Source organism: Acomys minous (genome assembly GCF_964271855.1).
Source record: "Acomys minous genome assembly, chromosome: 6".
NCBI classification, from domain to species: domain Eukaryota; kingdom Metazoa; phylum Chordata; class Mammalia; order Rodentia; family Muridae; genus Acomys; species Acomys minous.
The window spans coordinates 72,440,543-72,460,225 of NC_140487.1; the positions used below are offsets into that span (position 1 = coordinate 72,440,543).

Genomic DNA, 19,683 nt, shown 5'->3' on the forward strand with positions numbered 1-19,683 from the left:
CTTATTTCCTATAAAAGATATTATTCCAAAGCTTTTGTGTACCTTGCTTCTTATTACAGACTATCAGCAGATATCTCAACATCTGTCATTGTTGATGGGACATTTGAAAACTACCTATATTTTTAATGGCAATTCTAAGTCATAAGAGAAGTAAGAGAAGATCAAGTATTTTAATGTACAAAGAAATCTTTTATTATCTAGCACCATACAACACTATAGAAATAGGATATGCGTCTGGAATGGCTCTTGGTCTTTTAAACAGGGTATCAGTATGTACTCAAGGGCGCCCTGACATTCACAATCCTCCTGCTTAGCCTTCCAAGCCCTAAAACGTGGGCATGTACCCTCATGCCCAGCTAGAACTGCTTTTAAATATCTTGGCTCTCTTTGAGATACTGAGACATTGAGACATTCTTGAGATGCAGTGGTACTCTCTGTACTACATATGCATATCTGTCTTTTAAAATGAGGAACATGAAAACTAGCACATGCTTTTACTACAGAATTGACAAGAGTTCAGAAGAAATGCCCAAATATTTGGGGAGCTTATGTAGAAGCATGTAGAAGGCACAGCTGTACTTCGTTCTTAAGAAAGCAAGACCAGGGCCTGGTGATGGCTCTGTGGTAAAGAACACTGGCTTCCCTTCCAGAGTTCCTGAGTTCAGTTCCCAGCAACCACATGTGGCTCACTACTACCTATAAAGGGGGCCAATGCCCTCTTCTGGAGTGCAGGTATACATGCAGACAAAGACAGGGTAAGTAAGTCCTCAATAGTTTCTGCCTCACAAATATGTCTGTCAGATATATTGGGCAAGAAGGCTGAAGATGATGCTCCAACGTTATAAAGAGTTTTGGGTGACTGTTCAGGTAGCAAACTGACTCTGTTATTTTTTTCCATTTTGGAAGCTGCTAACCTGCACTTAAGTCTACTTAAGTAATTAAGTTTTATTCCTTTTTAAGTCTCTGATGGGGTTGAATACCAGATGGTTTAGTCTTACAATTAAGCTTAGTTGTTTAGGGGCTAAGATGTTTTCAAGTCAAGATAGTTGTTTTAAGTTGATAGAGATGAGATATGATAGATAATGATTTACATTCAGAATTTTAGACTCACCAAGATAGGAAAGATGTTTTTTCAAGGCTGGCAAATACAAATAGCCAAAACACTATGAATGTAACATTTATATAATTCCTGGTTATTTTGTGGTTCTTCTTGCTGTAGGTAGTTTATTGTATATATGTGTGAAAATTTAAATATATATGTAAAAAAGAAATATAATAAAAATACATACATAAATAATCTTTTTAAAAGAAAGCAAAACCAGACTAGTAGCAATAGGTGAAAATATGTGAAGAAAAAGAACACTAACAATAATAACTAACAGTGAGAAGAGTCAGTGGGGACACGTAGCAGTTGTGCTTGAGAGAATTTGATAAAAATTGTATCAATAGTCACACATGGTTCTTAAGCCAGAAGAAATATTCTGTTAGATTATTTGAAACCTAACAGTTACTACATAACTTACAATAGATATTAAGAAGATAAAAGATTTCCAATAGGAAAAAGATATAAAATATGTACTATTATTTGTGCATTATCATTCACTTTTAGAAAAGCATATATGTTAGACATAAAATGGTATTCTCATAAAGCAATATGAATTCTCATCATAGACTTCCTTCTTGTCCATGCCATAAAACTAAGACTGTTTTTTTTCAAGACCAGGCTGTATTATTATTAAATTAGTTGTTGATATTTTTATTTGAAACTTCAATTTGGTATTAGAGAATACTTAACTTTCTGACTATATGCAGCATCCTTCTATATAATTGTAGGAATTTCTATCACACACATGAGGCATTCAAGGTCTACAATGAGTAATCCTCAGCCTACCTAATTATATTATGTTTTAATATCTCTGTACTAATAACCTCTTGTCCTTGTCACTCTAGAAGAAGAATAATGAGCAAAGGCCAGGGCAAAGAGAAAGACAAACTTCAAAGTCATAGTCCCAGCAACCTAATCATCTCTCAGTAGTCCCAAAATTTGAATCCATCAATAAACTGAACCGCTCTTACAGCCTTCATGATCTAATCCTCTCTTGAAATGTCCTCTCAGGTATACCCAGAGGTGTGCTTTACTAATCTTTTAGATGTCTCTCAAGCCAGTCAATTTAACAATCAGCATTCATCTCACAATAGTCAACTGATATTCAACCAAGGTGTCAAATGTACACCATAGAGAAAGGATAGACTTTTCACAGATGGTTTTAGGAAACTGCATATCCACATTTAAAAGAATGAAACTGGGTATTTAAAATGCAAACACAAAAGCTCAAAATGATGTAGTAGCTGCTACTAGAAATAGTATGGATTCCAGGCCCACAGCTCAGTCTCCATCCCTGGAAACCTGCCGCCCATAGAACAAATAGATGGGACCTCTATGGCCCAGCCCCCTGCCTACTGGGTGTCTCTGGACAAGCCCAGCAGTAGTGAGCTATGCCCTGCCCACAGAGAGCTCCATCTCCTGGACTACAGCCCTACCTGCAATCCCAAAGGCCTGTGGCATCAGGAACCACCAGCAGCTGATGGAAACAGATGCGGAGGCCCATAGCCGAATATTAGGCCAAGGTCTGGGAGTTCTGTGGAAGAGTGAAGGGAAGAATTGAGGGAGTGATAGGGCTCAAGGATGCCACATGGGGACCTACAGAGTAAACTATCCTGGGCCTATGTGGGCTCACAGAGACTAAACCACCAACCACAGAGCATGCATGGGCTGGACCGAGACCCACTACACATATGTAGCAGATGTGCAGCATGGTCAACATGTGGGTCCCCTAACAATGGTAGTAGGGGCTGTCTCTGACTCTGTCGTCTGCCTCTGGGTCACCTTCCCTTAGTGGGCTGCCTTGTCAGGCCCCAGTGGGAGAAGATGCCCTTAGTCCTACAGAGTTGCCAGAGTGGGTTTGTACCCGTTAGGGGTCTCCCCTTCTCTGAGAAGGAGGAGAAGGGGTAAGGAGCATGAGGAGGAGAGGAGGGAGGGGGCTGAGATGAGACAGTAAAGAGATTAATTAAATAAATGAAAAAATACTCACTGGAAAAATAGTATGGAGGTTCTTTTAAAAACTAAAATCTAGTCCTAGTAGGTAATCTGATAATAAAATCTGACTAATACTAACATCAATCTAAAAGCCCGTATCTAGAGCTCTCAAGATAACAGCACTAACATGTTTTATACATTTTTCAGAACAGTTCACAATTCTACTTATATTAAGTATCTAAAAATCATCTAATTTATGGCATCAGAGAATGGTGGTTATTAGGAGGACAGGCAAAAGAAATGGAAGTTACTAGTTAATAGACACGAAGATCAGTTAAGGAAGAAGTAAGTTCTGGAGTTCTACAGTACAATATTGTAGACCAGTCATCAACAATGATACGGCCAGCTTAAAAGTTAATTGTAAAGAGAAAGTATCCTACCCCAATGCTGAAAGGAACAAATAAAACCAAGCCAAACCAAATTCTAAACATCTCTGAGTAAAGAAGCCCCTTCTGTATGGTCTCAGGCAATGTGCCTCTTGGAATTTTATATGTGAAATCTGTAACACTTACTGTAACACTGGTATCACCATAAAGGGCACATATAATAAAACAATACAACAAACTGTACTTTTACATTGGCAATCCCATTGCTTGGTTTCTACTCAATAGAGATGCAAATATATCACAGAAGAACCTGTACACAGATGCTTATAGACGTTTTATTTATAATGTTGACACTTGGCAGCAACTAGGATGCTCTTCAGTTGAGTGCATAATTGTGGTATATTCAGACAATGCTTACTATTCAGAGCTAAAATATAAATGTGCCATCACATCATGATAAGACAGGGGGATTTTTATAAGCTTGTTACTTAATGATAGAAAGCAGTTTGAAAGGCTTATATACTAGACAATCAAACCAAATGACATTCTGGAAAAGCTAAGACAATGATAGAGACCTGTGGCTACCAGTTCTTAAGGGGGAAAGAATGGAGGTATGAGCCCACAGTGAAGACACTCTGTATTATACTATGATGGTACAATACACGTCATTATAAATTTGTCCAAACCCACAGCATGTGAAACTATTTTCTGACTGGAGTATCTGCTAATGTGAACTATGGACACTGGGTGATAACTGTCTGTTAAGGAAATTCATTCACTGAAGCATCGATATCATCCTGGATGTTAATAACAGGAGGAGAAGGCTCTGGACATATAGGAATGGGGATACATGGGAAATATCTCTACTGTCTACTCTACTCAGTTTTTCTGTGGGCATAAAATGCTGTAAATGAGAAACAAGGTGAATGCAACACACTTTGGTTTGTCTTTAACATATAGTAAACACATGCCACACAGCAGTGCTCATATTGAATAAACCAAATAAAGCCTTAATATATTTGACCAAAATAATGCACTTGTAAAAACTTTCCCTAATAGGAGTCAGAATTTTCTGTGTGGAAGTGATAGTAATATTCAAGCACCATTATAAAAACTCAATAAAACAATGAAACAAATTACGTCAATGATCTTGACTTACCTAGAGTCTACATCCAATGAAATTTCTACTAGAGGAGTGTCTGGATTATCAAATACTCTTTCCAAGTTCATATGTTTTTCCATTTCTTCTAATTCTTTCAGGCACTGGTAATACTAAGGGAAAATTACGAGTTTATTATAAGAATAATTACTTTCTAATTAAACTAATTGAATGTTTAGATATATCCATGATAACAGTAACTTGGTAATTAAATATATCCCAAACCCCAGGAAACCGTTAGGATATTAAGAGGGGAAACCTGCTGTGGGACAGCAGACAGGTCATTTGTGTGACAGCCAGAATCTGATACCTATGCAGAGTGATTTGACTTACCTTGCTCCGGTCAGGATCACAGTAGTCCAACAGAGAATCACAGAAATGATAGCCCATTGACTCTAAGTCTTTTGTGCTGAAATGAGTGCCTCGTTTGTTGCCTAAAACATCAAAAAATTAATTCACTATGGAGAATGAGTTACTAATTTCTTCCTCTTAAGGTAAGTCTAAATTGTAAGATACATTAAATAAAAAATGCATATGATTCCACATTCTGTCCTTTGGATTTTTTTCCTCTGGAGTAGGTCATTTAATGGCTTAATGCTTTTGCTCATTTCTTCCCCACAACCGTGAACAAAGCTTATTCAACATACACTGGTGTGTGATGCAAGGCAGAAGACAAGTCAGTAAGACAATTACCAATATGGTTACCAGTTATTAGGAGTGATGATAACTATTCTGAGGAAAATTCCATGCGAATTCTTTTTTGTCATCTGGAATGATGTTACTTCAGTTTTAGGTCACATAAACAACCTAGGGGATCACCAGGCATGGTGGCACATGCCTTTAGTCCCAGCGACTCAGAAGACAGAGGTAGGTGGATCTTTGTGAGTTTGAAGTCAGTCTAGACTACATAGTAAGTTCCACGATAGCCAGGGCTATGTAGAGACTCCGTCACAAAACAAAAACAAAGAAAAAAAACTAGGTAGAAATTCCATATATGAATTTCCAGCATCTTTTTTCTTTTTTTTAAATGTAGCCCATATTGGCCTGGAACTCAAGATCTGCCTGCCTTTGTTGGCTCTTTGTGCTGAGATTACAGGCAGGTACTACTATAGATTTGAAACATTTTCTAAGAGTGTTAAAATCACATTAATACAGAATATTCCAACTTCACTAATACATACTAAGCATAATAAAGATATTTCTTATGTGAAGGTAGATAGCATAGCTTCATTTTTAGTTGCAGGAAACAAGAGCTTTCTGTAAAATATAAATGACAATAACCAATGAGCAAATGAGCCAACCAACCAAACAAAGAAACAATACAAAACTGCCAGTCTATTTTTACTTTGCAAACAACAAATAAAATAAAATACCATTGTAAGTGTATTGATTTTTCTTGACATCATCAGGAATTCCCCATGTTTAAAAAAATCAATAAGAATTCTATTAACAACAACAACAACAACAAATATTTGAATATTAGTAATAAAGTAGTGCATTCAAGAGCATTATTTATAAACAAATGGAAATTCTGACATAGAGATACCACACAGTAGAAGTTTGTTCATCTTACTTAGGAATGATCAAACGTAAGTGTGCATTTAAGTGGCAAGAACATGCTCACCACGGAACTGTCCACATAATCAATCCTATAGCCAAGCATAGCTTTGATTTACAGCTCAGGAAGAGGTCATCGAGGACATTTACCCAGAGTAGATCCGCAGAAGGTGGCTTCCAGTGTGAAGCTGTTCCTGATGCCCATCTTCCACATGACAACCCTTCCTGTCCCCTCTTTGCTCTTCTGAACATTAAACTTGCAAGCTGAGAAGGAAAACTGAGAGTGGTGATGAAAAATGATATATGTACTTTTTGGGAAGAGGGTAAGAAGGAACAAGTAGGCAGTCTCTTTTATTGTTGTTATATAAGATACAAGGGTCAGATTCTTTTTCTTTGAGATACACATGTACAAATATGGGGGGACTTGCAGGTGGTTCAAGGGAAAGCAGCTGTGAGTGACTGAAGGGAAAAAAGATGGGAGAAAGTTATGTAATTCTATTTAATTAATTTTTTAAGTAGACAAAAAAGTTAAATAGCATTTCTGAAAAAAATTGTAATTCTCAAAGCTGGAGGTGTTACCTTTTACTTCCTGATCAATAAAAATAACTATTTTCCATTTTATTTCTTGAGACACTATCTCCTGTACCTAGGGTGACCTCTAATTCACTGTGTGTGTGTGGTTCAGACTCAACTTCTGCCACCACTGTCCAAGTTGGGAAATAACTAATTTTAAAGATAATGTATTTACATTTTAAGAACTAATAACTGTAACCCCAATAATAACTTTTATCATCATATAACATGTTCCAAATAAACTTATTAAGCTTTGCTATTATTACCTTAGGATGTTATACTTTTAGGAACATGTTTTATTTTGCTGCTTGCTTATTTTTTTGCTTTTTTTTGAGACAGTGTCTTGTTATATAGCCCACAATAGCCTCATACTCACGGCAGTCATCCCTGCTGAGATTACAGATGTGTGCCACCACACACAGAATCTTGTATTTAGTAAGTTCTAGAAAGGCTGCATGTTTCAGAATGAAGATTCATACTGTAGATTTCCAGAAATAGAATGAGGAATCTTTGCTTTCATATTAAAGACCTTGTGGAGATGTCTTGAAATACTGTTTATAAAGAGATCAATGTTGTTTTGGTTTCTTTTACTAAGACAAGAGTCTACCAAGAGATTGGGAGATTTACTTTTTAACATAAGGTTTATTTGTGTCTATTCTGTGAGTTTTAATGAGTGTATAAATTCTCTTAATCAGCACTATCACCAGCAGCATCAGACACAGACAGCTCTCACCCACCTCCCCACGCCCCGTCTTTTTAACTCCCCTCATGCTATTGCCTTGCTGTCACATTCTTCTGCCACTTCACTTTTCCCTTTGCACTATGTTTCTGTGTTTTCATGACTGCCATCTTCATGGAATTGAGTCTGCAATATTTCAAGACTGGCTTCTTTAGCGTAATACCTTTGAGATTTATCCAAGTTGTTGCTTGTAGAAACACTCATTCTTTTATTGCTGAGGGAAGTCCATTGAGTGATTGTAGTACATAAAGTCTAATTTGGGATTGTTTCATTTTTAGAAATTAAAAGAGCTTCTACAATATTTGAATGTACAGGTTTACGTATGAATGTAAGTTTTCATTTTTTCTATGGTTCGTCCTTTGGCGTGGGATTGCTTGATCTCATGATAACTGTACATTTATCTCTGCAGGCAAACTATCCTCTAAGATGCTGTGTCATGCAGCATTCCTATGAACATTGTATGTGAATTCCTACTGCTCCAAATTCTTCTTAGTACTCGTATAGGCAACAATTTTTTAAAAATGTAGTCATCCTGTTAGGCATGTAGCTGTATCTCCTCCTCATGGTTTTCACAAAGGCTAATGAAGTCAAATAAGTCAAATATCTTTTTCATATGCTTATTGAACATTATATATTATTTTGATGAAGTATTGTGTTGGTCTGAATGAAGACAGCCACCATAGACTCATAGGGAGTGGCATTATTGGAGGTGTGGCTTTGTTGGAGGAAGTGTATCCCAGGAGGTGAACTTGGAGGTTTCAGAAGCTCAAACCAGATCCAGTGTCACTCTCTTCCTGCTGCCTGTCGATCCAGATATAAGACTCTCAGCTCCTTCTCCAGCACCATGTCTGCCTGCACACTGCCATACTGGCTGCCATGATGATAATGGACTAGACCTCTGAACTGTAAGCCAGCCCCAATGAAATGTTTTCCTTTATCAGAGTGGTCATGGTGTCTCTTCACAGGATTGAAAGCCTAACAAAGACAAGTAGATATCTAATATTGCTGCTATTTTTATGCAAAGTTGTTTTATTACTAAGTTATTCTAAATATGAGATCTATGTCAGATTTAAGATTAGATATATTTCCTATCTACAGTGTCTTTGCATCCTCTTAATTTTGAGGAGGTCCAATTTATCAGCTTATTGTGACTCAATGGACCATGCATTTGGCATATGTCTGCATTAGCTACTTTTCTAGCTGCAGTAACAACATCCCTGACAGGAGCACTTTAAAAAGGAAGGGTTTATTTGGGCTCACGGCTGAGTGTACAGTCCACCGTGGTGGGAAGGCATGGCAGCAGGAGTTGGAAGCTGCTGGTTAAATGGCTTCCACAGTCAGCAAGCAGAGACAATGAATGCCTGTGCTTTGCTCACTTTCTTTTTACTTAGTGTAAGACCCCAGCTCATGGAACAGTACTGCCCATATTTAGGTTGTGCCTCTTACTCCAATTAAATCAATCCAGGTACGCTTTCGAAGATACGCCCAGAATTGGCTTTTCAGAGATGTTTGATCCTGTCAAGTTGGCAACTAATAGCAATTATCACAACGTTCAAGAACTTCTTGCCAATCTTCATATGACAGAAGTTTTATGTGTAACATTTAAGATGGGAGGTTTAGGTGGAGGATGCATTAAATATGGCTGTCCAGCTGGTCCAATACCATTTACTGAAAGGTTCCCCCGTTAGACTTCCCCACGCACCTCGACAGAGGCCACATGTATGTGGCGCTAGTACTGGACTTGCTCTCAGCATCTGCGTTACTACCTATACTACACCATCTCCATCACAGTGTGGTATCCGAAAATTTGATAGTGAGACTCCTTTAACTTTTTTCAAAATTGATTTGATAGGCCTAATTTCTTTGCATTTCTTATAACAAACACAAATTTGCTTATATCTGTAAACAGTTATTTTTGGTCGTTCTTGGAATTGTGTTAACTCTTCACACCATTTAGGAGAGATTGAACACTGTGTTTACTGTCCCACTCCATAAACATAGTATCTTTTCATTTATAGGGATATTTGTCAGCATTTTTACAATTTCAGCATATAGATTTACATATTTTGTTAGACTTACAAGTACTCATTATGATTTATGACAAAATGGGATTGTCTTAAATTTTAGCTTACAGTTATTAATTTTGACTATTTAAAATCTTGGACTGGGCCTGGAGAGGTGGCCCAGCAGTTAAGAGCCCTGGCTGCTCTTTCAGAGGACCTGCATTCAATTTTCAGCACCCACATGGCAGCTCACAACTGTCTGCAACTCCAATTCCAGAGGATCTGAACCATCACACCAATACACATAAAATAAAATTGAAAACAATGAAATAAAATCTTGGGCTGACCTTTCACCCTACAACATGCTGGGATCACTTATTCTAAAAGTTTTTGTAGCTACCTTGACTTCCTGTACGGGCAAACATGCCTTCATTACTTTGTTGCAGTGAGTCTTTCCTTCCCCCCTTTACTTTACACCACCAGAAGGATGCATGGAAAAGTAGGGCTGAGACTGTAGCTCAGGGGAAGAACACCTGCTGGCTCCCTGATCAGTCCCTAGTCCTGCCTCACTAAAGGAAAGATTACAAAGAGGTATCCTTGTTTTGTGATTTGATCTCATGAGGAAAACATTATCATAAAAAGAAATACTTTAAGAAGGCCAGTATGTTGATAAACATTGAATTTTTGTAGATGTCTATTATTAGATTGAAAACATTTTTAATCTTTATTTGATAAGTTATTTTTAATTTCAATTCTTTGAAAAGTTCATACTTGTATACAATGTGTCCTGATCATATCCACTTTTCACTCCTCCCAGTCCTCCAAGACCCTTCCCATCTCTCTTCCCTCTCAACCTCATGTCTTCCATGTGTATATAAGTGTGTATATGTACACATACATATATATATATACTATTGCAAATAACATTTTATGCAGTCTTTGATAATTTCATACAATATATTTTGATAGTATTCATTTCATCTTCTAACTCCTCGCAGATCATTCCCTACCTCCCTACCCACCTAAGTTCATTCGCATTCTCTGTCCCCCCATCATCATCATCATCATCAACAACAACAACAACACCCAGAGTTGAGCTTGTTTTGGTCTACTGCTCCTGGGTGTGGGGTAACCCTGGAGTGTGGTCAGTACACTAGGCATCAATCTATTGAAGAAAACTGACTTCCCTCTCCCAGCTATTGATTGCCAATAGCTCCTTAGTTAAGAGTGGGACTTCATGCTTACCTCCCCTGCTCCATGTTGTGCTTTTGTCGAGCTTGACTCGAGCAGGTCTTGTGTGTGTTGTTACAGCCTCTGTGAGTTAATATGTGCATCTGCCCTGCTGTACCTGGACATTGCTGTTTCCTTGAAGGCATCTACTACCTCTGGCTTGTACACTGTTTGCTCTTCTACTAGATTCTTGAGCCTTGAGAGTGTGATACTTACATCCCACTTAAGGATGAGCATTACAAAGTCTCTTATTCTCTGCACATTGACCAGTTGTGGGTGTCTGTGTTATTTAGCATCTGGTGCAAGAAGAAGCTTTTCTGATAAGGGCTGAGCAGTGTAAGGATATAGGAGTATAGCCATATACCATCAGGAGTAGTTTTGTTGCTATGCCCATTTAGCAGAATAATAGTAGTAAATTTCCTCCTAGGGCCAATGTCCTATTTAGCAACAGGTCCTCTTTGACACATGAATGTAGAGAGAAGACATTGGTGGGAGTTTGTTTCTCCTTCCACCATGTGGGTCCCAGGTGTCAAACTCAGATTATTAAGCTTGGCAACAGGTGCTTTTACCTGCTGAGCTATCCTCCTGGCCCAGAAATATTAAATATGGTATGACATTCTTTGTCTCCTTTTTAGCAAGTTGATGTAGCTTCTGAAAAATATAGTATAAATCTCCTAAATTTATTACTTAAAATATGTAGCAATCTTTCAATGTTTTGTAACAACTCATGAAAGTTTCATCAAATTACAAAAATCCAAGAGTTCTTGGGTAGCCCCACTAGGATAGCCTTTACTGTGCTTGTCTGCAGACTCTGCAGGCTTTATTATCCCATTCTTTTGTTTTGTTTGGTTTTGCTTGGTTTTTTTTGAGACAGGGTTTGTGTAGCCTTGGCTGTCCTGGACTCACTTTGTAGTCCAGGCTAGCCTCAAACTCACAGCGATCCGCCTGCCTCTGCCTCCCGAGTGCTGGGATTAAAGGTGCCACTATGCCTGGCTCCCTCTTCCATTCTTGAATTAGTTAATTAATTGATTTTTTTTTGTTTTTTTTCGAGACAGGGTTTCTCTGTGCAGCCTTGGCTGTCCTGGAACCTACTCTTTGGACAGGCTGGCCTTGAACTCTTAGAGATCTGCCTGCCTCTGCCTCCCAAGTGCTGGGATTAAAGGTGCACCACCATTGCCCAGCTTTTAAGATTTTTTTCTTTACATATGCGAGTGCTCTGTCTGCATGTACACCTGCATGCTGTATAGAGATGATTGTGAGTCACCATATGGTTGCTGGGAATTGAACTCATGGCCTTCAGAAGAGCACACAGACTTCTTAACCGATGAGCCATCTCTCCAGCCCAAAATTGGTAATTTTTGTAACCTTTTTCTTTGCAGTCAGTTTTGGTAGAGTGTTATCAGTCTCAGCTGATCTTTTCCAGTACAAGCGTTGCTTTATTGACTTTATCCATTATTTTTATTTCCAACATCACTAGCCTTTTTTTTTTTTATAGTCGGTTTCATTCTGCTTGGTTTTTTTTTTTCTTTTAGTTTGTTTTCTAGCTTGTTAAACAGAAACCTAGATATTGACCTGAAATGTTTTATTCTAATATAAGCCTTTATTACTATAAATTTATTCTAAGCATACTGTATTAGCTGAATTTCAGAATATTTTATAGGTAATATATTTCTAGTCTTCCTTGAAATTTTCTCTTTGACCTCTTTAGAAATATGGTCTAATTTCCAAGAGTTTGGCCATTTTCTTCTTTCATTGATTTCTAGTCTATTTCCCTTGTGGTCAGAGAACATACTTTATGGTTTGAATTTTTTTAAATTTGTTAAGATGTATTGTAAGGCAGGATCTGGTCTGTATTGATGACTGTTCTATGTACATTTACATACACTGTGTATCCTGCTTTTCAGCAGAGTTGTTCTGTAGTTGTCAGTAAAATCCAGCTGGCGTTGGTCAGTTCTCACATAGCCCACCCATCTTCTATCTACCTCTTCTTGTTTACTGAGAAAAGCATTTCAAATCTCCAACTTCAATAGAATTGGAGGCATCTATATTTTGAGCAGCCGCTGTACTAGATGAACACGTGTTTAAATGTACACTGGTTACATGTGGTGTTCAAGAAACTGCTCCATCTCATGTAAGGCAAGACCAACTGGAGATTGAAGACTCTAAGTAACATGCCAAAAAAAAACACACACTAAAATATCTTAATGAAATGGGACTTTTTATAGGAGCGTTGACAAAGCAGTAATAGCTTCTGGTATAGGATGACTTTCTCTGATCTTCCCAAAGGGATGAATATTCTTGAGCAACAAACCTGTTCTTTCTATAAATAGCTATTTCTATCAGATCATCCTTTCTTTTTGGTGTGTTTGGGTCCCAATTATCCTTTACAATTGAAATGCTTGGTTAAGAACTTGAAGTCTACAGGAATTTTTTTTGTTACATTAATTTTTTTCTCTTAAAAAGTAAAATTAACAATTTGGTAATTAAGTTGTTCTAACATTTTTACTGTTAGCAAAAATAAATATACTGCATCCTCTTCTAACACATAATTTTCTATATATTTTTAATATCACTCATTAAAATTTTCTTTGAAAAGATTTAATAAATAAATTGTTGTACTTAAGATCTTGATTTTTTAGTCTGTTTAACTTACACACTAAAATATCTTTTAAAAATGTTAGGTCTTGAAATTGATTTCATACAAATGACAAATAATAGAGGAAACCTCAGAAGCTAAAATAGAGCTGGTCTTGAGAGAGTGAAGAAGCTTTGTTTAAAAATTTTCCAGAGCTGGAGAGATGGTTCAGAGGTTCAGAGCACTGCCTGCTCATCCAGAGGTCCTGAGTTCAATTCCCAGCAACCACATGGTGGCTCACAACCATCTATAATAAGACCTGGTGCCCTCTTCTGGCCTGCAGGTGTACATGCAGGCAGAATACTGTATACATAATAAATAAATAAATAAATCTTTTAAAAAATTAAAAATTTCCAAATTATTGGGCATTAAACTGCTCCAAATAGTTGTTTTCTCATGGTCAAATGTAAAAAAATTAATGAAAAGAACTAAATAAAAAAGCATGTTAGCAAGTAGGATGACCTAGACTTTCCTACACGACGAACAAACATTTACTAAAGGAAAGTTAAACTCTTAAAGGCACTCACTTGATTTGGGCAATTTTTGCTCAGAATGAGTGGAAAGATTCGCTGCTGTAAGTATAATCCTTTGGCTTTAGATCTGCTGCTATCACAGCCATACATGAAGATGTTCTGTTTCCTACTATGGCCATGAAGATCACAATATAAAATGACCTCTCGTTTCTCCATTAACCTATCAAGAAGAAAGGAAATAAATCACTAAATTTTACTCCTCAATTTTCCTCTATAGGTACAACTATAGATTTACAAATATGCTATCCAAATAAATAGAATTTAATATACACCCTAGCTTTTATTTGTTATGTTCCAGTTTTCCATGATAATAACAAATTTCTCCCACTCCCAAGACTCCTAGCAGGCCTCTCTGCTTTGTAATGTGGTTTTTTGTTGTCCTCAGGAGACAGATCCAATCACCCCTTCCTTTTCCCATCATCTTAACATATATTCTGTTTGGCTAGAGAGTCTTCCTCCACCTTTTAGAGTTCTCAGCCTTCAGAAGAAGCTTCATGTCTCATCCTTGCCCACCCAGCCAGCTCAGTGCAGAACTGAGACAGTTCTGGAACTCAGCAACACCTTGATTGTGCCATTTCCTTGTTACTTGCCTAAGGAATTATCTTATGTTTGGTATTTAAGCTTGTTAAAAAATGGAGAGTGTTTAGAAATCATCTAGAATAGTGCTACGCACACAAGCACCCATATATTTATTAAAATTTGAGTGCCACAGAACTTGGTACTGCAAACAATAAGTAGTTAACTCTTGAGAATACCATTCTGAAAAAAAAATGGTACTAAATTTTAAACTGGATTTTTCTAATATAATTCTATTACATATTTAAAAGAAATTATCATGTATCCTTAAGAAGACAACCCTTCCTATGTATAATTAGCACGCAGTTATTTTAAATAAAAAAACAAGCCTCTCAAACTGATGAGGAGGGCTGTCAGAAGAGACTGAAAGTGGTGCCACAGCACTAGTATTATGAGCATTTTGTCTTATTTCCAGCTTTTTATGGCATTTCTATATCACTTAATCAAAATTACATGTTATTTTCATACCTAGAAGGGTAAATACTAAAATGTTCACAATGGTATTACAAATATATATTTATAACAAAGCATTACATTAAAAGCAACGAAATGAAATTTGATGTGCATTAACTTACTGATTTGATAAAATCCATTTAACAAAGGAGTCAACACATTGTTACAAGTTCTTAGAAAATCAGATTATAAAGCATGACCATCAAGTTCAGTCCCTAAATATGGAGCATGACGTACATTTTAAGTCCATTATTCAGAAGTTTGGTGATATTTCAATTTTCTACAAGAGTGTCATTAGAACCTTATATGTCTATGTAATTAAGTTCCAAATAAATATTACCTCTGAAGTAAAGATTATTGTTTCTTCCCTTACATTAATTAAAATAAGTTTGGATTTTCTTTTGTCCACTGGTAATTAAGTATTTTAAGTATTTTATATTAAGTATCCTAAGTGCTTGCTCTTATGTGAACAAGCTTAGGTATACTTAATATAGTATACATTTATATCTGGTCACCTTCCTACACATATGTGTCTGCTTTCTCGTTTTTTGCCTGCTTTTTGAATTAATCTTTATTAAAAAGCATTTCTCTTTCTTGGAATTCTTCTAGAAAATATTGAATTGGCTCCTGTCTTAACCTTTCTAGAAAGCAACCTGAGAACTGAGACATTTTAATTAACTTCCATAGAGACAAAGCAAATTATATTGACATCATGTGTAAGACCAGGAACTCTTAATGTCAAAGATCATTAAATAGACATCATATCTATCTATCTATCTATCTATCTATCTATCTATCTATCTATCTATCTATCAATCATAGATAATATACATCATATATATTTCATTTAAAAATAACTATTTATTTATTTATTTATTTATTTCTATTTCACTAGTTTTCCCACTAATGTCCTTAATTCTATGTCAAAATCCAATCCGGGATATCACATTACATGTAGTCAGCTCTTTTTACTGTTTACATCTCCAGAATAAGAGAAATTACAGGTTACTCTTTTGTTATGTAAACATTCCCCAAATAACCATGAGGGGCTTGGAATCCACATATAAAAGCAAGTGTTCAGGTTTTTGGGGGGACTTTGCACTTCTTACTTTCCAAGACAGATGAAAAGATTTAACTGAAAGAAAGCGTTGAGGCCAGACTAGCTAACACAACCAGAGCCACACCAGGAGCTTCTGCCATCTGTCTGCTTCCCTGAGGAGCTGTGGGTGACCTTTGGTTCCTCAAGTACCATGCGTTTGCAGATGTGAGAAGAAAGTTGGATAAAAAGACAGTAATCGCTATAATGGAAGTTGTTATTATAACAGTTAAATAACTAAATATTTACAATGTTTCTTATATCTATATCACTTTATTAACACTTTTCTTTTTTTCTTTTCTTTTCTTTTTTTCTTTTTTTTTTGGTTTTTCGAGACAGGGTTTCTCTGTGTAGCCTTGGCCATCCTGGACTCACTTTGTAGACCAGGCTGGCCTCGAACTCACAGTGACCCACCTGCCTCTGCCTCCCGAGTGCTGGGATTAAAGGCGTGCGCCACCACGCCCTGCAACACTTTTCTTTGCATGTGAGAAATTATACAAATACATTTAGAGCTTTCAATGTTCTGATTCTTACTTGGGAATGTGTGTAATGCTTTTCTCATCTAATCCTCTCAACTTTGAGATATTAGTCCCACTTTACAGATTAGAAAGCTGAGACTTAAGTTGGATTTTTATTTGTTTTTGATTTTCTGAAACAGGGTTTCTCTGTGTAGCCTTAGCTGTCCTGGACTTGCTTTGTAGACTAGGCTGGCCTTGAACTCACAGAGATCTGCCTGCCTCTACCTCCCTGAGTGCTGGGATTATAGGCATGTTCCACTGTTCCTGGCTTTAAGTTGATTTTTAAATTGTACAAGGATATAGTTAGCAAATGATATAGCATCAATTCAAATATATGTTTAAATCCCAGGTCCATGGAATGGGTGTTCTGTTTCCAATATACTTTCTGTTCCTGATTGCTATTACCTGGGTCTATCAACTAATTTACTCTTCAATGAATACTTAAGTGGTAAGTTGATCTTACTGTTCTGGATTTAGAAAATTTAAAGGTGTTCATTTTGTTTTCTGGAGGCAAATGAGACTATTATTCATGAAAGTCTAAATAACTACACCAACAAATAGTCTAAGGATGCATTCAGCATTGTATGATTGGCTTAATGCCAGAGGCTTTAGTCTGTAGTTAATTTTCATATATAAATGATACAAAAATACAGTATAACCATCAAGGCTACTATAAACTGAATTTGTGATATATAAACGTCACAGTTTCACAGAGCCACTGAAATATTCTGGTGTCTTTTTCATAATTGAAGAGAAAGTTTATTTATAATGCCAGAAGGGTGTAGGATCAGAGTTGGAAAGAAAGAAAAACTGCTTATGAACTTCCTTAAGTTAGAGTAAATGAAATGACTGGGATTGTATGAGCAAAGTTCTTATTAACAAACTTACTAATTAAACAGAGATGCAATTTGAAGATAATTTTACCTATGGATCATGTTTCTCGTATACCAAACAGAAGGGAACGATTCCTTCAGGAGAGATGTGTAATTACGGTTTAAATCCCGTCCAGCTAAGGAACATCGATAATTTCCCACGATCACACCATCTGGATTCAGCATGGGTACCACCTTGAAGATGAAAGTGTCCCGAAGCAACTGTGCATCACTCGAGTCTCCTAAAATATAATCTAGGAAGCCTTTCATGATCCAAGAGCTGTTGGTCTCTCCTGGATGGACCCTTGCAGTCAAAATCACAGCCTTGCGCTTTCTTGAGTCACCATTCTTCAAGGGAGTAGTTATTGTCAAGACATACACCATATTCCTAGCAAGTGTGTGGCACAAGACACGTATTTTACAAAACTTTGATCTTACAGGGTCACTGTTGATGCCAGAGAGGTATTCTTGAAGGTTGGTGTAAGTGTAGGGGTAGCAGTGAGCAAAGTAGCAAGTGTCCTTGTTGTGTGGAAACTGAAACGTCCATGTAAGAGAAAAAAAATGGCGTCCATCTTGCCCATGATTGTTTTTATAGTACTTAATTTGGTCTCCTATTCTCTGCCAGCCAATGTTATGAATCTTGGCCTCTTTCTCAGAATAGAACAGTGGCCTCATACCCCGATTGTAAAGACTAGCAGGCTTGGTGAAGTTGACAATAGTAAATCTGTAGAGTATCTCTGCTTGGGTATTAGTGACCTGGAAATAGTACCACTGAGTATGCTTATTTGTGAAGAGGTCTGGGCGCACAGTCAACTGGTATTCATAATCTGCCCTAATACACAAAAAAGGAAGGAAAAAACACATAAGAATAGAAAAATGACATTTTAATTTAAGTTACGTTAGAAAAAATAATCTCATTCTTATCTATTTTATAGAGTCATAGAAAGCTTTTTGGGGGGAGGAAATGATGTATATTTAGAATCTGATAGCAAACAACCACAAAAGTTAAGGTTTGAAAGTTTTATTTCATGAGAAATTGGTCACATTTTAAAGATGTAGCCTCTATATTCATTCATAAACACATTCAATAACATTTTACATGTTTCAACACAACAATTTCTTATAAAATAAATGGTTAAAGAGCTATTGAAACTGAAGGAAAAGATCAATATTTGATTTCTTTTCCCATCAAGCACATATTTCATTTTCTAGTAATTCCAGTTCTGAGAATATCAAATAACTATCACCAAGAGAGGCCTGAAAGTATATGTAAAGTAACACAATTACATAGATTCCAAAATATGAACTCCCAGTTAATAAAAGTCTTATAACTCTGTAATCCATACTCAGTCACTAAAGATACTTAATGAAGGCAAAATACCTTTCACTGTAATATTTATTTACATACTAGTCTTTTCTGGTTGTGACTCTTCATTACCAAGTAACTTTTTATAAATGCCCATTTACATAGAGTTATAAATACTGTCCTAGGAATGGGTTAAATAAATGTAAATCCTTAACACCCTAATTAGAATTTATCCTTTGAGAATTAGAGTTAAGTAATAGACACTAAGAACTTTAATCTACCTAATTCAGAAAACAGTAAGTAGCTAATGACCTTACTTCCTCTAATAAAAATAATTAAAACCTACACTTTGACTACCTTCTGTAGATTACCACTCTCAAACCTTGCTTCAAACACCAAGGTGTTGTCACAGTCATCCACAGGCTGTTTCAATGGTGTTCGGTTACCCCCAACTCGGGAATACACAAAACAGGGCTCTTTGTAAGCTGATGAAAGAAGACCAAATTAGTGACAGTGAGATATCCAGATAATGCCACATACATGTTTCTAGATAATCTGCAGATCAAAGAAAAGCATCACAGGCATACTAAATAATATTTTGAACAGAATGACAAAACACACACTACATCAACTTTTGTGGGCTGGAGTCAAAGCTGTACTTAGGAAAAAGCTTTAAGTTTTAACCATTAGAAAGGTTTAAAATCAGAGACCAAATTCTAGATTCTGTTTAAGACACAGGGCACTGGAAAGTGCGTTTATTCTTAGTCTTGCAACAGCAAAAAATAGTAGTGTGAGCATATTTACAATGCTTTTTTGAACTACTGAAAGGTCTACTGTCTATGGTCCAGAACTGAGGAACCTCCTCTGTATCCCCCTAAATGGTGATACAGAGGATGTTAATTCTGAGGTGCTTGTGAAGACCAGAAATAAATCTAATACCAATTTAATCTACAAATTGATTGAGTGATTGCACACACACCCTAAAATCTCACATACTTAAAGAGTTAGGC

The 19,683-nt window shown here is 36.6% G+C and overlaps 1 protein-coding gene across 20 annotated transcripts in view; it reads right to left on the minus strand.

Moving 5' to 3' along the window:
* Positions 1-19,683, minus strand: part of AGBL3 (AGBL carboxypeptidase 3) — a 63,878-nt gene that overhangs the window by 32,283 nt on the left and 11,912 nt on the right. For 17 of the 20 annotated variants that reach the window (XM_084787020.1, XM_084787016.1, XM_084787019.1 and 14 more), the window contains 6 exons: positions 19,020-19,158; positions 17,420-18,199; positions 13,847-14,012; positions 6,290-6,416; positions 4,916-5,016; positions 4,583-4,695 (listed from right to left, as the gene is read on the minus strand). In XM_084787020.1, coding sequence (XP_084643146.1) covers positions 4,583-4,695; positions 4,916-5,016; positions 6,290-6,416; positions 13,847-14,012; positions 17,420-18,199; positions 19,020-19,158 — 1,426 coding nt within the window. Of the gene's footprint in view, positions 1-4,582; positions 4,696-4,915; positions 5,017-6,289; positions 6,417-7,094; positions 7,264-13,846; positions 14,013-17,419; positions 18,200-19,019; positions 19,159-19,683 lie in introns of those variants that run through there. The other 3 variants (XM_084787004.1, XM_084787012.1, XM_084787014.1) reach the window with 3 other exon arrangements.